General features: G+C 41.1%; 1 protein-coding gene across 20 annotated transcripts in view; it reads left to right on the top strand.

The window, feature by feature from the left end:
• USP54 (ubiquitin specific peptidase 54) overlaps positions 1-17372 on the top strand; it is a 133690-nt gene extending 116318 nt beyond the window's left edge. For 12 of the 20 annotated variants that reach the window (XM_045439585.1, XM_045439592.1, XM_045439590.1 and 9 more), the window contains 5 exons: positions 499-1892; positions 10376-10494; positions 10812-10952; positions 14237-14423; positions 16046-17372. In XM_045439585.1, the coding sequence (XP_045295541.1) occupies positions 499-1892; positions 10376-10494; positions 10812-10952; positions 14237-14423; positions 16046-16605 (2401 nt within the window). In that variant the 3' untranslated portion in view covers positions 16606-17372. Of the gene's footprint in view, positions 1-498; positions 1893-10375; positions 10495-10811; positions 10953-14236; positions 14424-16045 lie in introns of those variants that run through there. The other 8 variants (XM_045439600.1, XM_045439593.1, XM_045439594.1 and 5 more) reach the window with 4 other exon arrangements.
• Positions 17373-18138: the final 766 nt, after the last annotated feature.

Below are 18138 nucleotides of genomic sequence, written 5' to 3'. Positions count from 1 at the left end.
AGTAGTTGAATTCTGTGTAATCCCATGAACCAAAATCACCCTGTACTCTGTAAATGTGGCTTTTGGTTCTTTGGGCTGGTCTGCCTCTCAGGACCCTAGGTTTGAGTGACTTCTAGGCTTTGCTCACCTTCATGTCATCTGCATGTGGGACTAGCAATTTTTGTTTTTTTAATTTGCAAGAAGAATATGATTGGAATGGGATTTTACAGGTAGTGAAGAATATTGACAAGGACTTCATTTAATATTACTGTGTGCAGCTTTGGTGAGGGTATTTAATAAAGAGAATTAATATTACCTATTGCTTGGGTGTGAGCTGACCATGTGCCTGCCTTCTCTTTTGAACCTCTGAACCGTTGACTGTACTTGTGCTTGTCTTTCTATTCATTTTTACCATTCCCTCTGTGAATGGCTAGAAATGGGAATCAGATGAACAGGTCTTTTTGTAAGTGATCTTGTCATTTAAGGCAGCTTATGACTGGCTCTCTCCATTTATTTCAGTGAACAGCCTATCCCGCTCCAAGTATTGTTAAGCCGGGAGGCTCAACTAGAACCCTGCACGAATACAGAGTTTGGGGCCAGTTCTTTCATCCACTCACCTGCTTCCTGCCATGAGTCACACTCATCACTCTTCCCAGAGTCATCTGCCCTGTCTGCCCCACAGCACAATTCCCCCAGTAGGTCTGCCTCGAACCTTCTGACTTCAGTTGAGGATAGCATTGACCCCTCTACGCTCCACAGGGAAGCCTTACCTAAAACACCAGGGAGGACTGAGAAGAATGCTCATTATGGTTGGGAACCATTGGATGTACCAGAGAGTAAGCTGCAAGGCTACAAGGGTGACAACAGCAGCTGTACCAGGTTCCTCCCACAAGAAGGAAGAGGTATTGATCAAGAACAGCCATTCCAAGAAAAGAGGGACCCTGTTGTCTCATCCCAGGTGATGCCTTGGTCACACTCAACTGGAACAGACACCTCTGAGAGAGGAGATGCACACAGACTAGGCTGTAGTCCTTCAAGTTCATCAGCTCAGTCCAGCCTTCCCCTGTATAGGGCCTGCCACACTGTAATGCCTGCTGCTTCCTCACCTATGCTTCACTCTCCTGATACTGTGCAGAAGACTAACGAATGCCTCCAAGCCAAAAGCCTCAAAACTTTGTTGACTTCAAAAGTGGATGCTGGCAGCGAGGATCCCTATAGGCCAGAGTTTCCAAGCACAAAGGGGCTTGTCCGTTCTCTAGCAGAGCAATTCCAGAGGATGCAAGGTGCCTCCACAAGGGATGGCACAGGTTCCCAGGATAGAAGTTTGCCAATCAGTCTAAGAAAGAACTCTTCCCCTTCTGACTCTAAGCTTCCTTTCCCACAGGGTCGAGGGAAAGGCCATTGGCCTTGGGCAAAACAACAACCCTCTTTGGATGGGAGGGACAGACTACCTTCCTGGGAAGAACCTGCTGATTATCCTTCTCTTGCCATGAACTCTGGGCTGCTTAATAGTGAAACTTCTAGGGGAAGACAGCCCAGGTTGGCAGATCCAAGCATGTATCAAGGAAAGCCATCTCAAGTTAGAGACGCTAGGCCTAAGGAACTGGGCAGCAGTGTCGACTTGGGGACTTCCTTGCCTTTGGACTCCTGGGTGAATGTCACAAGGCTCTGTGATTCTCAGCTTAAACATGGGGTCCCTGGGCCAGGAATGAAGTCCCCCCCCCATGATTCCCATACCTGTGTAGCCTATCCAGAAAGAAACCACATCCTTTTGCATCCACATTGGAACCAAGACACAGAGCAGGAGACCTCAGAATTGGAGTCTCTCTACCAAGCCAGTCTTCAGGCTTCTCAACCTGGCTGTTCTGGATGGGGGCAGCAAGATGTGGCCTGGCATTCATTTAACCAAACAGGTAAGAATGTAACCATGGGCAGGGGGAGTGGGAGACATATAAAAGCCGAAAGCAGAACAGGAAGAAGGGTGGTGTTCTGTCCAAATAACATCCTAGCTAAGAGGTGGTAGATCTTCTGACTTTATTTATGAAGACTTTAGGACAAGAGCTAGACCTTTTTCTAGCTATAGTGGAAAATGGGGAGAGAATAATCATTAATGGTCCAATTCCCTCCTTCTAAAGGAAGAAACCAATGAGTATATGCCAGGGCTGTTGTGCTTTCCGGGCATTCTGTGCTAAGGAATGGTTCATAGGTCTTTGAGAGAGACTCAGCCTGAAGTAGGGGAGGCTGAAAAGAAAAGTCATCCTTTTATGGCTCAGGAGGGAACTGAACTAATCCATGATCTAGCTTCCAGATCCAACTTGCAATGAGGATGTCTACATTGAGCCAGATCTGCAAAGTGGCATTTCTAGATCATACTGAATCAGAAATATCAAGAGCTTCCCTGATCCCTTCAGCAACTACCAGCTTTAAAATATTCAAGGTTGTATGTTTGTAGGGTACCCATTCATTGGCTATCCATTAGATTATATTGTGTGAAGAATGAAGTCTGTACCTTAAATGTACTTCACAGACTTGTTCTGGAAATTGTAGACATGAAGAATATTTATAACTTAGATTGATATACTTAAGAACTCCAAAGCCTGAACTATTCTGGTTCCATCATTAACTGTCAGTATAAATTTGGACAAGTCACTTGGTATTCCATGGCTGAGTTTTTACCTGCAAAATTAGAGAATTGGTTCAATGATTTTCTTTTTAAGATGCCCTCCAACTCTTTTTTTTTTTTTAATAAATGTTTATTTATTTTTGAGAGAGAGAGAGAGCGAGCATGAGTGGGGGGGGGGCAGAGAGCGAGAGAGAGAGAGAGAGAGAGAGAGAGACACAGAATCCGAATCAGGCTCCAGGCTCTGAGCTGTCAGCACAGAGCCTGATGCAAGGCTCGAACCCACAAACCTCAAGATTATGACCTGAGCTGAAGTCCAACACTCAACTGACTGAGCCGCCCAGGTGTCCCAAGATGCCCTCCAACTCTGAAAATGATATGTATGATTCTGTGAAATTGAACTCAGAGAACTTTATCTTTAGCTCAGTTTCCATAACAGTACAGGTTATATTGCCAGTTGATGTTTAAATACAGCCAAACAGGTATTTACTGAGTACCTAGAAGCTATTCCCAGAAGCTATTGGGGAGGGAGGGTGTCACATAAATATAAGATTTGATATTAAGATATGTTTTTTTAGTATATGCATCACAGTGTAGACTTTGCAATAATGTTTATTAAAATTCTCCTTAGGTACACGGGACAGGGCAGGATGGGAAGATTCTAAAGAATGAGGAAAAGCTGGTGTCTTCCTCAATTAGCTTCCTATCTAAGGGAGAAAGAAAATACAAATGGCAAGTGTTTTAATAATAAACACATATAAAAGAATATATTGCAATTAAAATTAAACTGTCAAGTATTATATTACCAAAAAAAACCCAAATAAAAAAAATTCTTATGTTACCCAAAATAAGAACATTTTTCATTGTGGATAGTTTTGAAAATATATAAACTAACAAAAATCATTGATAATCCCACTATTAATTTCATGAGTTTACTTCTGGCTTTGTTTTTTATGCATATATACTATATATTTATATTTAGTATTTATATTTATATTGTTTTGTTTTTATAAAAAGCAAATTGTTACAATATATGTATATAGTTTATTCCCATGATATTCTTACAATATATCCATTAGTATTTTTCTTTTGAAACACTTTTAAGGACTACAATATGCTGCATATGAATGTATCATATATTCAACAATTTTATGATACTTTATATACTTTGCTTAGAATTCTTCCAATTTTTAGATAAACTGATGATGAATATCTTTGTATTTGGGCACATTTCTGATGAGCTCTTCCAAATAAGTTTTTACAAGGATAATAGCTAGTTGAAGGTTAAATACTTTTAAAAATCTCTTGAGGGGCGCCTGGGTGGCACAGTCGGTTAAGCGTCCGACTTCAGCCAGGTCATGATCTCACGGTCCGTGAGTTCGAGCCCCGCGTCAGGCTCTGGGCTGATGGCTCATGATGGCTTATGATGGCTCAGAGCCTGGAGGCTGTTTCCGATTCTGTGTCTCCCTCTCTCTCTCTCTGACCCTCCCCCGTTCATGCTCTCTCTCTGTCCCAAAAATAAATAAACGTTGAAAAAAAAAAAAAAATCTCTTGATATGGACTGGTAAGTTAGCCTTCAGGAAGATTATACTTCTGTAAACAATTTCAAAGAGTACGTACCAAACAGTACTTTTTTGCTTAATAGTGAACAAAAACTAATTTAAAATATCCATCTGATGAGTCAGTTCTTAAAATCCTTGTCAAACCAGACTAGCCTTTATTAACATAAAGAAGGGATCAGGTGGAATAAATCAGGAAGTAGGTAATGAAGGAAAGTGCCAATTAGGATCTGTATATGATAGACTATATCTTTAGGGGAGTACTTCTTTATCTTACTGTGAAGCATTTTTTTCTTTTTTAGATTTTTAAAAATATATTTATTTATTCAGGGCGGGGGGAGGGGCAGAGAAAGAGTACGGAGAAAATCCCAAGCAGGCTCTGGGCTGCCAGCATAGAGCCCCACTTGGGGCTTGATCTAACAAATGGTGAGATCATGATCTGAGCCAAACCAAGAGTCATATGCTCAACTGACTGAGCGACCCAGGCTCCCCTATTGTAAAGCATTTTTTAAGCATCAAATTACTAAAGCTAATTACAAAGCATCTCTCCCCCCGCCCCCGCTTTATTCATATAATTTACAAATAACATGTAAGGTTAAGGTGTACAATGTGATGGTTTGACATATATATAATGTGAAATGATAACGACAGTAAGGTTGGTTAACCCAACCATCACCACGCATCATTGCAATTTCTTTGTAAGAACATTTAAGATCTATTCTATTAGCACCTTTCAGGTAAATCATACAATATTGTTAACTATAGTCATGATCCTGTACATTAGATCCCCAGAATTTATTCATCTTCTAATTAGATTGTATCCTTTGACCAACATCTCCCCATTTCCCCCACACTCCATGTCAACTACCATTCTTTTGTTTTGTTTTGTTTTGTTTTGTTTTGTTGTTTTAAGTAGGCTTCAAGTCCAGCATGGAGCCCCAGACGGGGCTTAAACTCACAACCCTGAGATCAAGACCCAAGCTGAGATCAAGAGTTGGATGCTCAACTGACTAAACCACCTAGGTGCCCCTCAACTACCATTCTATATTTCAATGAATTTAGCTTTTTTTAGACTCCACAAAGTGAGGTCATATAGTATTTGTTTTTCTCTATCTGACTTATGACTTAAAAAAATATAAAAACCTTACTGGTATATAATTTACATATCATACAAATCACCTACTTAATATGTATAATTCAGTGTTTTTTAAGTATATTCACATATATATATGCCCATCTATCACCACAATCAGTTTTTTTTTTTTTTTTAAGTTTATTTATTTTGAGAGAGAGAATGTGAGCAGGGGAGCGGCAGAGGGAAAGGGAGATAGAGAATCCAAAGCAGGCTCCACGCTGTCAATGCAGAGCCCGACACAGGGCTCAATTTCACAAACCAGGAGATCATGACCTGAGCCAAAATCAAGAGCCAGATGCTTAACCAACTGAGCCACACAAGTGCCCCACCACAATCAGTTTTAAAGTGTTTTAATCACCCCAAAAAGAAGCCCTATACCCCTTAGTAGTCACTCCCTATCCCCCCTACCCCTCTCTCCTCCAGCCTCAGGCAACCTCTAATCTAGTTTTTGGCTATATATTTGTTTATTTTGGACATATGATATAATGGAATCGTATAGTATATGGTGTTTTGTGACCAGATTAATTTTGACATGATTATAGTTCCTAAAGAGTTGTATATAAACATTGTCCTTGACCTCTATTCTAAATTTCATAGAATTTTGAAGTTAGGCAGACATTATCTTAAAAATAAAAAATAACTTTTTGTTAGGGAAAATTTCAAATATATTCAAAAGTAATGAGTAAGAGTAAATGTTACAATAGCTGTCTAATAAGCTAGTACTTATGACTAGCTACTTATGACTAGCTTCCATAGTGATTATCTTGGCCAGTTATCAACATATGGCCAATTCTGGTTTACCTATAGCCTCTGCCTACTGGATTATTTTAATATCTATCTATTTATTTATTTACTCATTTTATTTTATTTTATTTTTATTTCCTTGAGTAATCTCTACACCCAGTGTGGGGCCTGAATTCATGACCCTGAGATTAAGAATTGCATGCTGTACTGACTAAGCCAGCCAGGCACTCCTCTACTGGATTATTTTAAAGCAAATTCCAGACATTATATCATTTCATCCATACATAATATGGAATGTATCTCTAAGAAATAGTGACTCTTTTTAAATGCAAAACTATAATTTTATTATATCTAGAAAATTAACAATAATTTCTTAATGTAATATAGTAACTAGCCAGTATTCACGTTTTCTCAATCGTGCCATATATGTCTTTTCACAGTTGGTTTATTTCAAATTAGTATTCAAATAAGATCTACACATTGCATTCGGTTGATATGTCTCAAGGCTTTTTTTAGCCTATAAAATTTTTGTCTGGTAATTTATTTATGGAAGATTTGGTCATTTGTCAAATCCACATTCTAGATTTTACTGATTATATTCTGGTAGTTTTTTTCTTTTTTAAAACATGTTCTTCTAGCCCCTGTTTTTCTGTGATCTGGTAATTAGGGGTAGAGGCTTAATTAAAATCAGGTTCAATTTTTTTTAAGATTTTATTTTTTGGGGGGCGCCTGGGTGGCTCAGTCAGTTAAGCGTCCAACTTCAGCTCAGGTCGCGATCTTACAGTTCATGAGTTCGAGCCCTGCGTCGGGATCTGTGCTGACAGCTCAGAGCCTGGAGCCTGTTTCCGATTCTGTGTCTCCCTCTCTCTGACCCTCCCCCGTTCATGCTCTGTCTCTCTCTGTCTCAAAAATAAATAAACGTTAAAAAAAAAAAAAAATTAAAAAAAAAAAGATTTTATTTAAGTAATTTTTACACCCAAAGTGGGGCTTGAACTCATGACCCCAAGATCAAGAGTCATGTGCTCTACTGGCTGAGCCAGCCAGTCACCCCAAAAATATTTATTTATTTATTTTAATGTTTATTTTTGACAGAGAGAGAGAGAGAGAGAGACAGAGTATGAGTGGGGGAGGGGCAGAGAGAGAGGGAGGGAGACACAGAATCTGAAGCAGGCTCCAGTCTCTGAGCTGTCAGCACAGAGCCTGATGCGGGGCTCGAACTCACAGACTGTGAGATCACGACCTAAGCCGAAGTCCGTCACTCAACCGACTGAGCCACCCAGGTGCCCCACTAATATTTTTAAATAAGATTTCCGAGTTGGTACTTGTATTTCTATATCAGGAAGTACATGATGTCTGGTAGGATTTCTTCTTGTTACTATTGAGCAGTACATCTTAACCCTACCTTCTGTCAAATCCATAAATCCCCTCAGCTCCTTATAGGTGGCCACCTTCACCTCTGCTGAAATATCTTTAAAAGAATTAGTCTATTCCCAGGGGCACATGGGTGCCTCAGTCAGTTAAATGTCCAACTCTTGATTTCAGCTCAGGTCATGATCTCATGGTTTCATGAGTTCAAGCCCCACGTTGTGCTCTGTGCTGGCAGTGCAGAGCCTGCTTGAGATTCTCTCTCTCTCTCTCTCTCTCTCTCTCTCTCTCTGCGCCTCCCCCACTCTGCTGTCTCTGTCTCTCAAAATAAGTAAATAAACTTTAAAAAATGAAAAAAAAAGTCTATTCCCTTCAGAAGGTTCCAGTGGCTACCACCTTGTCTAGGAATCACACTTGACTTTACTTGAGGAATACCAAATTCTAACCATTATTCTTAGATCTGGCTGCCCATCAGAGTCAGCTGAGGAGTGTTTTTTTTAAAAACACAGAAATAATTTTATATAAATGGGATGACAGCACACATGTTGTTTTTATTACAGACATTTTCTTGTTTATCTCTGATCCCCTTGCATGAGTCCCTCCTGCCTTTTATCCTCCACCTTCCCAGGTAGTAATCTAATGTGCATATTTCTGTATTTTTCTGTTGATATAATCCTATGTAGACCTAAATATACGTTTTTGTTTTTTGTTTTTTGTTTTTTTTGCCTAAGGTTAGTATTACAGATCCCCCCCCCCCTTTTAAGTTTATTTATTTATTTTGAGAGAGAGAGCGCGCACATGAGTAGGGGAGGGATAGAGAGAGAATCTCAAGCAGGCTGTGCACAGTGCAGAGCCCAACACAGAGTTTGATCTCATGAGCAGGAGATCATGACCTGAGCCAAAATCAAGAGTCAGGTGCTTAGCCAACTGAGCCACCCAGACGCCCCAATTTTTTCCCTTTTAACTTAACAATACTTTATGAAAATCCCTCTAAGTCAGCTAGTTTAACTCAATTCATTATTTTTAGTGGCTGGGCAATATTTTTAATTTTTTTTAATGTTTATTTATTTTTGAGAGAGAGACAGAGACAGAGTGCAAGAGGGGGAGGGGCAGAGAGAGAGGGAGACACAGAATCTGAAGCAGGCTCTAAGCTGTCAGCACAGAACCCAACGTGTGTGGGGCCAAACTCAGGAACTGTGAGATGATGGCCTGAGCTGAAGTCAGAAGCTTAATCACCTGAGCCACTCAGGTGCCCCTGGGCAATATTTGTTATTGAAGATACCATAGTGTATTTAGCCATCCTGCTATAAATGGGTGTTACTTTATTTCTAGTTTTTTGGCCACTTTAAATAATGCCTCAGTAAACTGGTATTTTTGCTTCTTATTCCCAGGAGTAGGATTGTTGGATAAAAGGATAAATGTATTTTCATTTTTAATGGATATTTCTAAACAGCTTTTTAAGAAGACTATAACATTTCAAATTTTCTTCAACAATGTTTGAGGATATTCTCCTATGCTTTTCAGGGAATCCTTTTGTTTTGTTTTGTTTTGTTTTATTTATTGATTTTTCAAGATTTTACTTTTAAGTAATCTCTACTCCCAACTCACAACGTTGAGATCCAGAGTCATATGCTCCATTGACTGAGCCAGCCAGGTGCCCCTTGGGGAACCTTTTAAAAAGAAATATTCCCAGACTTCACACCACAAAGATTCTGATTCAGCAGGGCTGTGGAGAGATACAGGAATCTGTATTTTTTTTTTTTAATTTTTTTTTTCAACGTTTATTTATTTTGGGACAGAGAGAGACAGAGCATGAACGGGGGAGGGGCAGAGAGAGAGGGAGACACAGAATCGGAAACAGGCTCCAGGCTCTGAGCCACCAGCCCAGAGCCTGACGCGGGGCTCGAACTCACAGACCGCAAGATCGTGACCTGGCTGAAGTCGGACGCTTAACCGACTGCGCCACCCAGGCGCCCCAAGGAATCTGTATTTTTAAAAGCTCCTAGATGAATCTCAGGTGGTATTGGAACCTCTGCATTTAAGTACCAGGAAATACTAAAAGTAATATTTAGCTTGATCTTTTAGATTAGTATCAGGAATATCCTCCTTTAGCCAGATACATATATTAGAATCAAAATATCAAATCAAGATATGAATTGGTGATAGACATATACACCAAATGTAGGTCAAGGGCATGTGCATTTTCAGAATGGAAGACTTAATTAGTTGTATTGGGGCGAGCCCCTTGGGAGTCACATATCCAGTTTGGAGCAGCTCTTAATAATCTAGCAAGATGTTGAGGAAGAGATAAGCATTTAGTAATGGTTCAGAATTTAAGCATTTAGTGATTGAGAGAAGCCAATGGGGAAATAAAAGAGCATTACACATATAAAATATTGTTGAAGAGCTCCTACTCATAGTAATAGGAAGTGAAAATCAAGAGACTTGAATTTTAATTCTGGTTAATCTACTTACTACCTTTCAGACCCTGGAACTCATTTTCCTGTTATATAATATGAGGAGGTTTGATAGATGATTACTATGTTCATTTCAATTTCTAACTGGACAGAAGATAATGTTCCCTTTGTCATCACAGATGCTCTAGAGAACAACTTTGTCGGACAATTTCCTCTGTATATATTTTAAGTCTTGGGCGTAAGTCTGAGAGAAGTAAAGCTGATTGTGCTTACATAAATGAAACAAGGCAAGATGGGGACATTCAGTTGTCTGTCCACAGAGCCCCTTCTATAACAATGTTCTTTAAAGCCTGTGTTCTGAGACTCTTGTGGCCTATAGGAAACTATCCGTATTCTGAAACTCCTGTTTCTACATCTCAGGAGTACATCCTTCACTGGATTTAGGGATGCTTATTTGTTATTTCATGAAAAAAGAACTGAGTTTCTTGCTCTCATGCTGAAGTTAGGCTTCGGGAGAAGAGATGGCTTCAACCTGTATTTATGTTTTCCTCCTCAGGCTCTGCAGATGGTGTGGGGAGGAGGTTGCACTCAGCCCCTGGCCTGGGTCTCTCAAGGACCCCAACAGCAGAAATGGAGCACAGTCTCCATGAAGCCAGCACAGTGCCTGCTTCTCAGGTAGCAGCCTCAGGTCCTAAAGTGCTGGCATGGGGTGGTGCATTGGGACAGGAAGTGTGGAAAGATATAACTGGTAGGGTTGGTGGTAAAGCAGGAATATGGTAATGTGGGGCTGTTAGAAGAGAACAAGGTTAATGATGGGGCTTCTTTTGAATGAGAAAAGATCGTCATATGGCCACTACCTTTCAAATACATTAATTCAGGTCTGTAGTAGTGAGTCTTACCCTATTTTCTCCCATACCCCTGGGGACAGGGTCTGTGGGAAAACCATAGGTCTGGTGTTTTGTGTCTGCCTCTGTATGTCTGTGTGTTTGAAGGCTGCACCTTGCCGAGGCCCCAGCAGGGAGTATGGGGAGGATGATCAGTACGGTGCAGAGAACTTTCACCGCATCTCACGCAGTCTCAGTGGCACAGTTGTCTCAGAGAGGGACGAGGCTCCAGTCTCTTCCCACAGTTTTGTAAGTAGAATCAGGGTCTCTATTCAGAGCACTGTCTTTCTTTTGCTAGGTAAAAATACACTATATGTGAAGGGGCAGGGGAAATTAAAAGCTGTAATTTGGGGGAAAGCTATGTGCACTCAGCAAAAATGATGACACATAGTCATTACTTTATTGACATACATTTTGTTAGAGCCCAGAGGGATGTCCCTTCCCTAGAGCAGTTCTGGAAGGCATATTACAGGGTTCCCTAGGGTGAGAAGAGTCCTACTAGCCTTGAGAGAAGTCTGAGAATCAATGGCTGCTGATTGGATCAAAACCCATTGTACTAATCAAAGGAAGGGAAGAGATGGGATGAGATATTTTTTTTTTGCCTTTTCCTCCCCACTCCAGTATATGATTGAATGGGATCTAGTATGCTTTCATGCTAAAATAAAGCATGTGCTTGGCAAGAAAAGGAAAGTGATTTAAAATCTTCCTCCTTGAGGCTTTTCATATGGAATTAATGCAGTGATCTGTAGGTGAAAGGGACAACCAAGTCAACAGAGATCAACAAAGTCAGATAGTTTCAGTGGCTGGCTTTATAAATTATGCTTTTGAGAATTTCACATACTTGCCCAAGCAAATTGAGTTTTCATTACAATGGAGGTTAGGATGCAAAGCTCTAGTGCATTAAAGCTTGTTCACCAGGTCAGTTTGATAAAGATTAAAAAAAATTTTTTTTTTAGATACATGATATAAAAATAAAAAGGTACAAAAGGGTACATAGAGAAAACCAAGTCTCTGTTCCACTAGTCCTTCAGATCCACTGTCCCTCCCAAACAGCAGTCATTTTTTCCAAGTTATTGTTCATAAGTTCCTAAACAACTGTGAACATCTTGCCATTCTTTTGGGGGAAGGTGGTCTTTTCTGCCTCACATTTGTTCTCATGTACTGTTAGTGAATTTAATAGCAAATTGTTACTCTTCTAGGGAGCTGGCTTTCTTTCTCCTGATTCCTATACCATTTATTTATTCACTGACTCATTCTTTTAAACAAATGCTTATTGAGCATATGTTCCAGTTATTGTGCCTGGTGCTGGGGATATAGTGGTGAGTGAGCTAGATGTAGTCCCTGCTGTCATGGCCCTTACAGTCTACCTGGGGAGACAGATAAATAAAAGAATTATAATATGATAGGATTTAATGCTATGGAAGCATAATAGAAGGGACATCTAAACCAGACTTGAGGGATCAGGGAAGGCTTCCTGAAGGAAGTAAAATGAATATAGTCTGTAAAGGGACTTCAAGCAGATATTCATTGAATTAAAAGTTTATTTGGTATGGCAGGATTAGAGTCTGGCGAGGACTCTGTTGGACAGAATTAACAAATGAGACTGGAAAGAATATAACTAAGAGTCATATCATGAACCACAGTACGAAGTTTGGGAGCATAGAGAGAAGTGGACATGTTGGAGAGCCAAAGAGGAAGAAAAAATCATTGGGACTTGGTGTCTGATTCATATGGGGAGAGGAGAATCAAGGATGATAACCTGGAATTATTGGTTGACAATGATGTACTTGAGGGAAGAGATATGTATAATTTTGGATATACTATATTTGAGTGGAGATATCTGGTAGGCCTTTGGATGTGACACATAAAAGCTTGAAACCAAGATTCAAGAATCATAACCTTTGAAAAGAGGGAAAGAATATTGTGAGGAGAAGGAAAGAATATTATAAGAAGGATATATCTCTGATGAATATCATATTTACATGGTTTATCTGAAGAACCCTAAAAGGAGTGAGGACCAGAGAGGTAAAAGGGAAACCAGCATGGCATCACTTCTTCTGTGCAGAATAAAGGAATAGTTGGCTATGTCACATGCTGAGAGGACTGGCACTTGGTCCTTAGGCCATATGGTAAATGCTTCCTATGTTCCATGCTGTGGTAGTTGCTATGAGCATACACTGATGAAATAACACAAATTTTGCCCTTGAATAGCTTACAGCTTGGTTAGGAAATAAGATACACTGGTATATAGATTGTTTTATTTAATATATTATTTATTAGGTGCCTGTAATGTTCCAGGTGCTATTCAGGGTGCTGGGAATACTGGAGTAAAAAGAAATGTATTCTACCAGGAGAGAAAGACAATAAACAAGTAAACCCCAGACAATTATGATCAAGAAGAATAGAACAAAGCAAGGGGATAAGGAATAGGGAGGTAATAGTGGTTATTTTCAGGGCTACTTTTGATACAGTAGTGAGGCAAATCAGCTCTAAGGAAGTAACATTTGATCAGTGACGTCAGTGATATGATGGTGTGAGCCATGGGAAGACTATTCCAGGTAACAGAAACAGAAAGTGAAAAGGCTCTGAGTTGGAATGAGGTTGGTGTGTTGGGGGAAAGTTAAGAAAGTTACAGTGAAAAAGGCACAGGAATGGTAGAGATAAAGTGAGAAAGATCATCACCATTGCTACACATAGGAACTTAACAGGCCACAGTGAGGAAGTAGCAGGCTGGGATAGGAAGATCAGATTGGAGGCTGTTGGGAGTGGTCCGGTTGAGTTTAAATATAAAACCTATAGGTAGAAATGAGTGTTCTTGACAAAGGCAACTAAAGGAATTGTGAATGAGAAGTGCAAAATCAAGGGCAATGTCAGCATTTGAATCTAGGTGACTTAGGAAAATGTGGTACCAGGAGGTGGAGTTTGGAATGATGTTGGTTTGATTTTGGACATATTAGTGTTTCAAATATTAAAGGGGCTATTTCTGAGACTTTGCCACAAAAGTGAATGACTAGTGGAGTATAGTCGTTGACACCATCATCAGTGGTTACAAACTTGACTGGCAAAAGAGGAGACTGCACTATAGCAGTGACGGGGGAGATGGTGGAGTAGCAGAATTCTTGATTGTATATTTAAGGAGATACATTTTTAGTTCCCAATATTTAGAGAGAGTATAGAATTTTCTTTTTCAGTCTCTCAGTCTTTGATTTTTTTTCTCTTTCCTATTTTTTCTCTTTTTAAATTTCTATCTCAGTCTGATTCTACTGTTAGCATTAAAGAATGGGAAAGTGAGGGCTATGAGAAAGGTTAAAGGAAGAGGATCTGCAGTTCTGTGTCTCCATTTCATAGTGGTCTGGATGTCCCTAGAGGAGCTCATGGGAAGAGTGAGTCAATTGGGTCCCTCTCCAGAGCTAGGCATATTGGTACTCTAATCCCCTCCATCTCCCCCTGCTTGCCTCACTGTGTTTACCCAACCATATCCTGCTGTGTGTTAATCCTCATCTTTATGTTTTTTTGTCTTGTCTCACTACAAGGATTCATCAAATGCGAGGAAAAAGCCTTTGGAAACCGGGCACCGTTGTTCCAGCTCCTCTTCCCTCCCTGTCATCCATGACCCTCCTGTGTTTCTCCTTGGTCCCCAACTCTACCCACCCCAACCACAGTTCCTGTCCCCAGATGTCTTGATGCCCAGCATGACAGGGGAGCCCCATAGACCCCCAGGTAACTCTCCCCACATCTAATATTATGTGCCAGAATGTGGTACTTTTCAGGGATGACCTAGAAAGATCAAATCAGTATACTTATTGGGGGTGGGGGAGTCCCAAGGTGGGTGGTAAAGGGATATGAATTACCACTTTAAGATCAATCATTGGTTTAGGTGAATTGTGATTGAATCATTACTTGGGCAACATGGTTCTTTGATTTGGGGGGCTCTGGTCTAGATCTTTAGAAACTGAACTGGCTCTATCATGATAAGCTTATAAGCGACCAAGGGGAGTTAATATTCAGTCTTTAGGATCCTCCCAAAACAAAAAGTGTCATCTATTAGCTAGTTTCTCTCCTACTATCCCCTGAATCTCAGCTGAGGTATAGTCAGGAGGACAAGGAATCAATGGGAAACCTGGACAGACCCTATGTATGGAATACCTGTGCCATATATACAGACCCAGACAATCCTAGGGAAGGTGGGTAGCATGCTTTTGGCTTTCTTTGACCCTCTGTATTAAGATTTGCTACTTTTCTTCCACATGAAGAGGCTGAATCTATAGCTTAAGGTAATGATTCTCAATGGGAAATAGGAGGTACTACTGGCATCAATTAAGTGGAAGCCAGGATGCTGCTCAACATCCTACAAAGCACAGGGCAGTTTACCTACACCCACCCCCACCCCCCCAAAAGATAGTATCAGCTCAAAATATCAGTAGCGTTGAGATTGAGAAACCCTGGCTTACAGATAGAAATGCCTTGGGGCAGGGAGTGGTTGTGGTTCTAGAACAGAAGAGTAGTATTGCTGATATGTGTCCAAATTTTAGGGAGGTTTGGATAAGCAGGCCTTCTGGGTAGATGAACTTTCTATCACTCAGTGGAACAGCCAGGTAGCCAGCCCCCTTTGACAGTTGTTAGGGGCATCTGATCCATCAGGCAGTATTTTAGTGCAGCCTGTTCTGCACTAAATGTTATAGTGAATATAGGGGAGAAAGAAGGTAGCTCTCTGTTCTTAAAGAGCTCAAAGCTGAAATAATCAGAATGTGCATGCATATAAGAATATATTGCAGATGTTGATGGGCTATAAAATAAAGAATGGAAAGTATTTTTTAGAAGTGATTTTTAAAAATTATGTATTTTTTTTTTTTTAAGTAAAGGGGAATTAATGTGTAGAAAAGGCATTCCACACTATATATGTGGTAGGAGTGTGTGAACAAAAACAGAGATCTCAGAGACTGAGCAAGAATGTAAGCAGAAACAGATTAACTAGAGTGAAGGTACCAAATTAAAAAAGCAGAGTGATGTTTTGGAGTGGTGGCTCTAAGAGTAGAGTTGTTACACTGAGTATGCATTTGCAATATTAGGGAGCCACTCCTGGGGAGGGAGTGGAGGAAGAATTATAGTGGAGTAAAGTGGAAGTATGGCAACATTTACCCAGGTAGGAGGGAAGAGACTTGATTTTGATATATATTAAGAATTCTTAAAAATGAAATTAAAAGCAAAGCTAGTCTTCTTCCCCTGAGGTGTATGCTCTTGGAGGTGTGGGGAGTTGAGAGGTACAGCCAGGAATGATCCTCTGGGAAGGAGAATGGTTTACTGAAGATGCTTAATATTTGGGTTTCTTTTTCTCTTTTCAGGAACTTCGAGGAGTGTCCAGCAGTTTCTGGCTATGTGTGACAGGGGTGAAACTTGCCAGGGGGTCAAGCACACAGGAAGGACTCTGAACTACCAGAGTCTCCCCCATCGTTCCAGAATAGATGCCTCTTGGGGACCATGGTCAGAGACCAACCAGCATATTGGGGCCAGATTCCTGAGTACTCCAGGGTGCATGCCTCAACTGACACACACTGCCACACTACCAGAAAGGCGCCAGGGTCTTCAGGTTCCTCATGCTCAGTCCTGGGGAGATCTTTTCCATTCATCCTCCCACCCTCCCATTGTTCACCCTGTGTCTCCACCATCAAGCAATCTTCATGAACCCCTGAGGTCAGCTTGGAATTTGGGTCCAACTCCTGGGTCTCGAGCCCCTGGTCCTCGAAGAGTAGATATGCCCCCCGATGATGACTGGAGGCAAAGCAGTTATGCCCCACAATCTGGGCACAGGAGAACAGGGGGAGAGGAGTTTCTATTTGTTCTAGCAGATGCTCCTGGAAGAGAGCAGATAAGGGCAAGGGCCCTGCAGCACAATAGGTGGTAAGGGTCACCCCTTCCCTTTCCTGGAACCACAGCCTTCTCTGTTAAACTGTACTGTGGAGGAGCTGGCACCCTGCATCCCTGCTAGGGTTGTGCTAGTCTCATCTCGACGTAAGAGTTGGCAGTGTCCTAGGGGTACCAGGAACCCCTAACAAGACCTGGCTCTTTGAGAGGTAATATTTGAAATTCCAATTTTCTTTCACCTAGCAAAAGGAAGCAACTGCGGTTTGGGCTCTATTTGAGCCACTCTACAGATGAATCCATATTACCCCAGACACTAGTCATTTCTTAGGATCTTAGAGTCACCATTTTATTCCTGGATCCTTTATGCCCCCACCTGCACCTGAGCCTTTATCCTGTGTTCCCTTGTATACTGCCAACTTCTATTCTTTGTTTTACTTACCTATCCTTATTACCTGACCTTCTGTCTCCCCATATCTCATCCTCAGAGGGACATGTAGCTGTGTGGTCATGGTCCTGACCACATCATTCAGGGCAGCCTGTTTGCCCCGGTATTATGAACGGTCAGCCTTCCCTGTGCCCCGACACCTTAGGCCTAGAATGCAGAGCTGCCAATGTAACATTTGCCCTTCTGAACAGATGGAGTCAGGCACACTAACACACCTTCCTGTCCTCAGCAGCAGAGCCATTACTGCCACTTGCACAGTCACCATTGTAAACCCTCAGAGTCAGCTAAACTATTTTAGGGCCAAACATACTGTTTTTGTAAAGTATTTTTCATTAATAAATCTTTAAGATAGTTGTATTTAATTCCTTGTGATTTAATTGTCTATTTAATGCCTTTTGTATGCTCTTGCTCTTTTATGTCGGGGATGGAGGGGAAGGCCTGAATAAGCAAGAAATATCAATTCCCAGGGGACTGGGGCTCCCAAAGAGAGGACCATGGCACAAACGTGTGTGTGTGTGTGTGTGTGTGTGTGCATATGTGTGTATGTCTTTTGACTGAGTGAAGGTGAGGAGCCAAGTAGTTGGATATATCCTAAAGGTAGGAATTAATGGGCCCCTAAAGTAGAATGGCTTTCCTTGTTATTACTGTTGTTAGTGTATTTCCTATTCCTTTCCTGCTAAAAAACACGTTACATGCTTTATCCTTCCCTCCTTAGGGAGATTTTTTGGGGATTCAGAAACCCACTGCTGATCTATGTATTCTTGGTGCCCTCCTTCTACAAGTTTGTGCCTCCTATCCCTTCCTTGCTCTCTTCCCGTGGCTGCCACTACCCTTGCCTTCCCTGTGGAATTTCTGTACTTCCTCTGGTGGTCCTCAAATCATTGAAGCAGGTAGAGCTATTGACGGTGAAGAGGAACAATTATTGCACAGAAACAGCCATTTTCACCTCTGCCTCACTCCCAATTCTCCCTCTAAAGGATATTTTGTGGGCTCCCTTTGCAAAGAATACCCTTTGGACACTTCCCCGCCTCTTTTATCCCACGTCTCAAGATCACTGAAATTGACAGAAAGAAGAGGTAGAAAGGTGTTCTTTGAGACCTTTGGACCACTGCTTACCTAATTAACACC

Source organism: Leopardus geoffroyi, chromosome D2 (assembly GCF_018350155.1).
Source record: "Leopardus geoffroyi isolate Oge1 chromosome D2, O.geoffroyi_Oge1_pat1.0, whole genome shotgun sequence".
NCBI lineage: Eukaryota > Metazoa > Chordata > Mammalia > Carnivora > Felidae > Leopardus > Leopardus geoffroyi.
Note: the sequence above shows the minus strand (reverse complement) of the source record. Positions and strands in the feature narration are given on the sequence as shown.